The sequence below is a fragment of the Marmota marmota genome, unplaced genomic scaffold (genome assembly GCF_001458135.2).
Source record: "Marmota marmota marmota unplaced genomic scaffold, marMar, whole genome shotgun sequence".
NCBI lineage: Eukaryota > Metazoa > Chordata > Mammalia > Rodentia > Sciuridae > Marmota > Marmota marmota.
This window is the reverse complement of record NW_026000037.1, coordinates 19,652,287-19,662,401: the sequence shown is the minus strand read 5'-3', so window position 1 is coordinate 19,662,401 and position 10,115 is coordinate 19,652,287. Positions and strand designations below refer to the sequence as shown.

General features: G+C 35.4%; 1 protein-coding gene across 1 annotated transcript in view; it reads right to left on the bottom strand.

Annotated features, from left to right (window-relative positions):
* The window catches only part of Cntnap5 (contactin associated protein family member 5), a 790,323-nt gene that overhangs the window by 138,002 nt on the left and 642,206 nt on the right, over positions 1 to 10,115 (bottom strand). The window contains exons 15-16 of the mRNA XM_048812122.1: positions 4,481 to 4,608; positions 4,134 to 4,304 (exon numbers count right to left, since the gene is read on the bottom strand). Of these exons, the coding sequence (XP_048668079.1) occupies positions 4,134 to 4,304; positions 4,481 to 4,608 (299 nt within the window). The remainder of the gene's footprint in view (positions 1 to 4,133; positions 4,305 to 4,480; positions 4,609 to 10,115) is intronic.

Here is a 10,115-nt window from a genome sequence, read left to right as displayed (position 1 = left end):
TTTTTTTTTTTTTTTTTTTTTTTTTTTTTTTTTTTTTGGATACCAGGGATTGAACCCAGGGGCACTCAACCACATCCCCAGCCCCATATATATATATTTAGAGATAGGGTCTCACTGAGTTGCTTAATTGCTCTCTTTTGCTGAACCTCGCTTTGAACTCACCATCCTCTTGCCTCAGCCTCCCAAACTGCTGGGATTACAGGCATGTGCCACCATGTCCAGAACTCTGGGCATTTTTATGCAATGACTCATTTAAATCCTGAAAGGTGTGCCTTAGAAGAAATCATAATTGATTTACTTCTACCACTCCCTCTATAGTAGTGCCAGAGTTTGCTTTGGAAAACTACCTTCTCTTGCACTTTGGTATCAGGCTAGCTTTGCCTCAGATGGGAGGGATTTTAGCATAAACAATCTACCATCTTTTCTTGTCTGGCCACAGTCTTTGGTGTCCAGATTATCAGGTGAGTTGTATACTACCTAAATATTTGATTAGCTGGAAAAGAAATTACTCAGTCTTTTGCAATGTAACTCTGCTGTAAAGGACAGCTAGCCTGAAGGAAATATTAAGAATTTAGAGCACAGAGAAGATACAAATCATCCACTGGTGACTTTTGTTCAGTTGCTGAATTCAAACAAATAAAGCCAGACCCATGGCCTCTGTGCTAAGCCATGTGCCCCAGAACCAGGGTTGAATTCCCATCCTTGTGTCTGCCAGTTCAGAATGAGTTTTCTGTTAATTGTGGCCAAACACATCCAGTAGGTATCTGAGTGTTGCCAATGCCATGGTACATTAATAAATACTGAACAGGTGAAGAAATGTCCAAAGTGGCTCATGAATTGACTTGGACAGGCAGAAATCTGAATCTATATTGGGCTCTATAATTCAAGTTCTTTTTATTACATTATACCTACTCTTAAAAGTGATTTCCTATGCTCCTTCTCATCTAATCCAAATACCTAGTTCTATATGCACACCATTGTGGGATAATTGTCAAACGGCAATTTTTTTCCCACAATCCTGTTTGAAACACTTTCTCTAAAACTTGAGAACATAGTGAAGTATCTTCCTTTTCACAGACTACAGGCTAATCCCAAGGTGACAGAACTCAAATGCCTTAGTTGGAAGTAACTTAGAGGAAATGGATTGGAAATTTGACGGAAACCCGCTGTTTCCTGTCTATCAATTTGGATATATCAACCTTGGAAGCTGCTATTCAGATGGTTATAAAGGAATACTCCTTGGGGATGGAAGCAGAATCTATTTGGAGCCTCTGCATCTGGTGAAAAGACTTTTCCTTTCCAAGCAGCTAGAGTGTATGGGTTCCTTGCTATGAACTCTTTAGGGTAAAAAAATCCCATCTGCCTAAAATCCATAATGTGAGTGAAGCTGCAAATAAAAAATGCAAGATGCCCTCACAATTTGAGCATTTTCTCTTATAAACAATAACAATGATAAAGATAATAACACATTTTGGAAACATGAAACCATGCACTTTAATTTTTTTATATTAAATCTTGTTTTAGAAATCTAAATTCACCAATCTCTTGATAAAATATGCACCAAATAATTACATAAATTTTTTTGGTAAATTTTTGTATTAAAAACATCTTTGTACAATTCAAAGGGCAAAAAACAGCACCACAAAGTATAAATTAGACATTGATATGTAATTAATGCTAAATTATAACGCATTATCCTCCAATAGTATACCATGACTTTGCTGTGGCTTTAATGAATCAAAAGGCCGTGGGGCCTAATTTTTATTACATTTACAGTGAGCTTATTGCTTCCATATTATGCAATATTTTCAGAGCATGGCCAAGTTAGTATGAGGAATTTCATTTTACACCATAGCCACAAAAGCTTCCTCCCATTAGTAGACTAAATCCTTAGAGGAAAAGGTGAAACTCCCAATTAAGAGGCTCTCTTGCCTTGTATGTATTGTCCTGTAGCTGCAAAGAAAACACTTAGCTGTTCCTTGATTTGCTGGAGATTTATACAAATATCTCTGCCATCTCTACCAGGCAATGCTTCTGTCTCCTTTTCCAGATTTCTCAAATCCCCAGTGTCTGTTTCTGAGGTGTTGCTTTGTTTTTTCAAGATATTTCATGCAGTCACATCATTGTTGTGATATGGTCAGTTGCTTCACTCAAACTATACACAGAGGAATGGGGCACTCAGTGACAGGCCCAAGTCATCACTCTCGTGTGCATAACAAGGGCAAGGCAGGGGTGTAGTCCATACCCTGTTTGTGAGCAATAAAAGTGTGCATTATGTGCAGAAAACCTAAAGGAATGGCATAAGTAATTAAAATGTATCTGATTCTTTCTGGTTTTTTGTTTTGTTTTGTTTGTTTATTGGTACTGGGGAGTGAATCTAGGGACGCTTAACCACTGAGCCACATCCTCAGCCCTTTTTTGTATTTTATTTAGAGACATGGTCTCACTGAGTTACTTAGAACCTCACTAAGTTGCTGAGTCTGGCTTTGAACTCAAGATCCTCCTGGTTCAGTCTCCCAAGCCACTGGGATTACAGGCATGCACTACCATGCCTGGCTTTATATTCATTATTGAACAGTAATTCTAAGCAATGTCAATAATAAAACATTCCTCCACCAAAATAGTCTTTTGCTCATCTACCTTTCGACAGATGCTAAAGTCACTGTAAAATTTTAATAATGTATATATCAACTTCATTTTATTACTATATTTTATTACTTGCCACTTAATAAATGTTATAGTCTGGGGCAAAGTCAATACAGACAACTATTTAAAGTGTATTTAAACACTGCTGGCTTCTGAACATGCAGACTCACACACGTTTATTTTCAAGAGTAAGAACTCAACTTCTGCCGTTTTATCTATACACTTTCTGTGCCATCATTGTTTAGTTTGAATCTACTATGAAATGCAAAATGTTCAGTACCACAAGGGTTGTACCCTAAAAGAACTCAAGAAATTATAAAGCATTGGAAATTTTATTTTCACTTAAAAAAAGAAAAATGTATTATTAATTTTCTGGTAAAAGCATTTTGGTGAAATTATTATTTCACCAAAATGATGTTTGGTTTCAGAGCTATTTGGAATTTGGTAGAGCTGATCCTAAAACAATACAGATACAGTACCATAATTTCTGGAATTTATTGTAAAATAGAACTTTTATTAATCTTTAGCAAACATTTGCACATCTGTGGCTTTATGTGGAAAACCAATCTAATTTAAAATTAATAAAGAAATATTCTTTGTTCAACACAGAACACAGATGGACAAATATGACTAACACTGTCTTTTTAACACAAACAAGTATAGAAAATAAATTTTGATGAAGTCATCAACAAATTTGTAGAAAGAAAGACTTAGAAACAGAAATGTTAATGTCTTCATTACTGGTATAGATCAAAAGATTGGTACTTCCCATTTTTATAGAAATAAATTATTTGCCATTGTGTTTCATTTTTAGTACTGAAATATATTTTAGTAGTATCATTATATATAAACTGCTCAATAGTAGAAGATTTTACTATTTGTATTTCTATTAATTTTCAAATCATGTGATGATTATTGCTGAATAAAATCTATATATGGGGGATAGGCTCTCTATAGGAAGATGGACATCCTGGCATCTCATTCTGTAGATATACCACTGTTCATGAGGAAAAGATGGGGAAACTGAGAATTCTGATTGGCTAGTAACACTATCTTAGTGGGAGGAGAGAAGTCAGGAAATCACTTTTGAAGCACCAGTGCAACAAAGAGTCTACCTCAAATGTCAACAAAATGTATAATTATGATAATGATCTCTACTTTCCATAAAAGGTATAGTCCTTTGGTATAAAATCTCAAAGTCATGGGTAAAAAAAAATACCCATGGCTCAGATAATGGAACCCACAATAGGTATCATCAAGAATTTCTGGAATGTATATATTTTGATGACACAATGACTCATAAATGCTGATAGGACATAGTTAGATCATAAAGAATTCAGAGGAAGTGGAAATTATCACTGCTAATTTTACCCTTGTCCAGAAAGATTAACTTGATGATAAAACACGTGCTGTGGTTGGTGTCAAAGTCAAGGCTAACACTTATCCTGAAGATCAATGATAGTAAATTCTTAGATGAGGGCACTTACAGCTTATTTCAAGTCGGATGAAGTCTTTAATGCCAAGGTTTTCAAGGAAAACTCCAGATAAAGCAGTGGTTTTAAAAAAGAAGGAAATATCAGCACTGAATTCCGCATGGAAGGTTGGAAAGTGGAGATAAGAGGCTTCAGTATAAAATGAAACAGCATTCCAGAAGTGTCCTGCAAATGAGAACATCCTTAAGCATGGTTCATTGTTTTCTATGCAGGATGGAAAACACTGGGCATGTGGATAATTTTCAGGACTAGGGGAGACTGCAGGGAAAAGGGATAAGCGAGTTAAAACATCTTGTGCTCATGTAATGCAGAGAGAAAGCTTCTTTCGATTTAGTACTCACGGTCACCATAGCAACGCAAGGGACCAATTCTCCAAGCAGCTTCTGAGTTTGATCTGTTGGTATCAGTGATAACTATCTGAGTGACAGGCAAGTGGTCTTTGAAGGAAAGAAAGCCAGTATCATTTGTCCTGCAAAATATAAATTAAAAAAAAAAAGGACAAAATGTGAATAATCTCAGGACTCTATGTCAAGATCCCTCTTTTCAAAAGTAACCTGATTTGATTGCAGGAGGCAGGGGTGCAGGAGTATAGCAGAGGGTCTTTCATCTCAGGAGTGTATATGGAAAACTGGAATGCCAATTACAAAACCCATGGCCGGCTTCCAAACACCACTGGATTTTACATCTTCCCTAAATGTGGTTGCAGAAACACTGATAGTTTACAAAGATTTCTGCTGCTCATTGTGGCTAAGAGCACCCTACCTGCCCAACACAGTGCTAATGTGACATTAAACGTCACCTCACTTCCTCATAAAAAAAAAAAATCAGCTATCTTAGCAACTAACTTGAAACAGACATCACAAATCCCTCTCAAAATCACTCCAAGGACTTGTTTCAGTCACCTGCCAACAGGTTTTAATCAGCTTTAGATGTTTCTTATCACTTTTTAATTCATGTAAATATAAATCTTTATAGTTACTGGTTGCTTTTCATTTTGTTCTTTCTTTTAAAGATCTTAAAAGTTAATGACTCTCACTTTGTTGGTGTTAATTATGCAAGTAAGAAATTGACTAGTTACCTTTTGATAAGAAAGTTTATTAAAAAAATAGGGAAAAAAACATTGTTTCCCCCACACACACTTTCTAGGTAAAAATCAGAAGTAAAAAAAAACAAAAAAACAAAACTGGCATTGAAAGTATAACTATTGTGAGCCAGAAATTGACTAGGGATGGGTATATTTTTACCACAGAAATGCCTGTTCAGTGAATGCCATTAACTCCGATTACAAATGGAGAAACTGAGGCCATCACAGTTTCTAATGTGCCTAAATTCACATTGCAGAAGGGGCAGGAACCAAATCGCATTCTTGAAGTGCCCCAGCATCTGTCACATGTCTTTAAGGACAAAGCTTTACAAGTACACACATTTGCTCTGGAATTTCAGGTATCAGTTCCTAGCTGTGTCAGTTTGGGCAAATAAATTCCTTTCTGAAATCCTCCCTCTACTTAGTTTCTAAATGGAGATACATCTGCAATAATAGCATTTAAAGGATTAAGTGAGATTATATAGTCACTGAGCACAGTGCCTGCTCTATGTTAAATATTCCAAAATCTAAGTGGTGACACTTACTTTAGTTCTCTCATTTGTCCCTGAACTACTGTGTGGCCTCAGGCAAGTCATTTTTTTTTTTTTTAATGTATCTAGCTGTGACTCTGTATTGGAGATTTCTTGCTACATAGTACATGTGGAAAATTAAATTTTAAGATTCAGGTTCAAACTCACGAGATTTTGAGAAAATACATATTAATTTATCTTGGTTATAAATAAATCAAATATTCACTTACATACTTTTCCCTCCAGTACTATTAACAAAAAATGCTAAGAAACACATTATAGAATACCTATAATTTGAGTACCATATTTGGAGGACATTAAAATGATCTAATTTTAGGTTTAGAATTTAATTTAGATCATTAAAATGATCTAGAATTAGGCTTTATTTTCAGTTTGAACGCACATCTATGAAAGTTATGTAGACACAGAATAAACTTGTCTTTTACATTCCAGTATATTTTCAAATAGATTTTAAAACAAATTTCAAATAGACAAAGTCGAATGAGTATCAAGCCCAGATTGTTTCCTGAAGAAACTTTGTGATTTTATATAGTATTTTATTTCTCTCCATTTTTACTTTCAAGGTAAAAATGGTCAATTCTGAAGTCTGTCCAACAATGCTAACTTCTGCCTCCTTTACACACTATGGCATCTTGCCTGCATCAATTTGATGTTCTTGTGTCAAAGTGCTGGCCTACACAAATAGACCTGTAAGAATGAAAATCTCTTCCAAAAAAAGAAAAAAAAATCACATTTACTTTGATGATGCAAGACACATTACCAAGCGCACTATTTTTTTTTTTTGTTGTTGTTCTAAAAACTTAAAGAAAAAGTAAGTTGCTTTCCAAAAGTTGTTTAAAGTAGCAGAAACAGATACAAACTCAAATGCCTAGAGGGGCCAGCAGGTAATAAAAAGAAGTGAAGCCAGCTTTATGTTAGTAATAAATGGAACCTGATACACAGCTTCATTGTCATAGAGTGGGTGAAAAGAATGCCTGGTAGAAACTAGATGTCTCTCTTAAAGTGGGGCAGCAAGTTCCATTAGCAACAAGTAATAATGCAAATCAAGAATGCAAGACCAATGGGCTAGCCTGGAATCTTAATATGAGATGTTTCCATTGCAAACCTTAGCAAAATGCTTAAAATTCTTAAAAAAAAAAAAGAATAAAAATATGGTGGGAACCAACTCTGAGTGGGCCAATAAACTACATGTAAGGGTTGTGTTCAGCCTATAAGGAAGTAAGCTATCAAGGGGAACTTACAAATTTATCCATGCCCTTAGGGATGCATTGAGAATAAAATTAGATCAAATTTAATTTATGAGTAGCAAGTATAACTTCACCATTTTGAAACCACGGATAGAATGTTTGGGGTGATATTGATAGCAGTTGTGGTGGTGGTAGATTGAATAATAAAATGATACGAATTATGGTGATACCACCTGATAGGTAGGGAGACTGAAGCTGTAAAATTTTTTTTTCACATTAAAGCTAACATTTTTTAAATACTGACTTCCTCTGAAATGATCTATGAGATCTTTGTTATATAACTGCAGTTTTGAGGTGACTGTCATAGTGGGAAAGCATTTTCATTAGAAACAAATTAGCAAGAGCTGGAACTATGTGGCTCGGTACACTAGTTGTATGACCAATGAGATCACTCTGGACCTGTTGCCTTACCTTCTGAATGGCTATAATACTACTAATGGATATTGCTGTAACAATCAAAGTCAATAATTTATAAAACAGCTAACATGCTGAGAAGCAGAGAGACTTGATAAATAGTTAATGAAATTATCAGTGATATTTGAAATAAAAATGCTAAATGAAGGGAACCTCATTATTGGAAGGAATGGGCAGGCTAGCCAAAGGGTCCAGCTCATAAGAGCATGTGGATCAAAAGAAAACTCAAATTCTCACTCAAGAGCTGGGCTGAGGCACAAAATCAGTCAATGTGGTTGCTCCTTAGCTTAGTTATCTGAATCTGGAGATTTCTCTAAATTTAGAAAAGCCGAGCTGAGGTGGGAGCTGCTAATTTACTAGTATAACCTTGGAGCAAAGTGTGGTGAAATGCCGCACGCTAAATGTTATTTCCATCAACCAATTTTGGTTAACTGTTGCTCTGGAACCTTCTTTTAGTACAGTCATTTGAGTGATTGAATCCATTAAGAGGGATAATGTTTTTTCCCCTTTTTATGTCCTTTCCTATTTCAGTCACTCTAAAGTAACAAATAAAACATTATGCATATGGCAGGCAGACTTAGAAAATTATAGGATGAACTCAAGACCTCAGCAATTTTTGAAGTCCTTGTGTGAACTCGAGTGGATTAATATCAATAGATTCTACATAACCTTCCTTAGAGTGGGATGCACGATGTTGTTCCCTGTGGCTGCAAAGTGAGAATGACCAGTAGGATGGCCACAAGCAACTCTGCAAATCTGAAGTTCTATATTGATGTTTGCCAATGACTCTATCATAGCTTTGTTTAGAAGGCATTAGTTGCATTTTGACTTCCTTCTTCAGACTTCCCAGGAAAACGACCCAGGGAATTAGTTGATAAGAATCTCAAAATGAGCTGAAGGGTCACTTATCTGCTAACAAAAACAAATGCCAGCATTGACAATGTCTACACATGGATAACACCCATCCCACTGTGCTTCCTGGACTATTCTTTTTTCAGTCCTGAGCACAATAAACATAAAGAAAATATTACTTGCATACACATTTAAAAATTTCTGAAATTGTTTTATTTTCTATAAATACTCTAGAAACCTGAAAGCCTAGGGCTCTTCACAATTAGATGTAAGAAAACAAAGTCAGGTCTTGGCATAAGGAATCACAGTCAATGTTTACTCAATATCACTTTCCTGTGAAGAGATAAAAATGGCCCTCAAGACTTTACAGGTATGAAACTGATTTAAAAATAGTGTCACTGATGAAAAATGGTGGAGGCATCATTTGCTGAACCTACTCCGGATTCACAGATTTGAAAGGAACAACCAGTAGTGCCATAAATATATGCCTTTCTAGACTCATCAGTCCTAGTCAGGAAGCAAGCAGATTAAAAGTCAAAACCATTGGATTGTGGAGCACACACACTTGTGATTCAACATCACTTAGATGCAAATGACTCCATACCCATCTCTCTCATTCCCTGGAATAAATCAATTCTTTTCTTCAACTCTAAAAATTTTGCCATACTCAAATTCAGTTCCTCCTCAAAAATGTTCCCAAATGTTCTGCATCCTGTCTTCCTTCTCTGCCCTAAATTCCTTCTTATATATTTAATTTTTACATATTTATATTATTATATACAATGATGTCTGATGTTTGTTAACAAATTGACTTGTGTGCATATAATTATTTTTCCCATTGGAAATGGGTTGATATTATATATAAAGTAAGCTCAGCTATATGCAAGGATACCTAAATTATTAGAGCATCTGTTCCCATAGTGACTTGCTTCCTTGACTTTCTTATGATTTTAGGGGTTCAACCCTGGATAATTCTGCATTTTGAATTCCATCTTCTCCTGTTGTCTCAGTTCAATTTCTCCTTTAATAGATCTCTATCCTTATACTTCCCACCTTCAATTTCTCCCTTTTGCCAATCTCTTTCTGTTCATATGCTTTGGCTTCCTTAAATCTACCTCTCAATCCAGTTACTTCTCTTTCTCCTTTTCTCTTCAGGGCCCAACCATTTTTTATATAAGTATCTGCATTCTCTCCTTTATCGCTCTCATTTTATTTTATTTTATTTTTTTTTTTTTAATTTTTTTTATTGTGGGTTGTTCAAAACATTACAAATTTCTTGACATATCATATTCCACACTTTGATTCAAGTGGGTTATGAACTCCAAAATAGTTTGTTTTAGTTGTAGTTGAACACAATATCTTTATTTTATTTTTATGTGGTGCTGAGGATTGAACCCAGAACCCCACATGTGCCAGGCAAGAGTTCGACCTCTGAGTCACAAACCAGCCCCCTATTTTTTTTTGAAGATTTTTCTTTTAGTTGTAGTTGAACACAATACATTTATTTTATTTATTTATTTTTGTATGTGGTGCTGAGGATCGAACACAGTGCCTCGCACATTGCTTTGTGAGTGCTCTACCACTAAGCCACAATCCCAGTCCCCTTTATCTCTTTTTATCCCTCTCTCTCTTCCTCCTCAACCTAAATAATCATCCTTTCCTCTTTTTAACCAATGAAATGTCTCCCTTTAAATTGCTAGTGATCACGCAACATATCAGCCTCTCTCCCCTTCACCTTGTTGTATTATTTTACATTATTGCCTTCATGTTTGGTACACACACACACACAGACACACACACAATTTTTTTTTTTTTTTTTTTTGGTTTT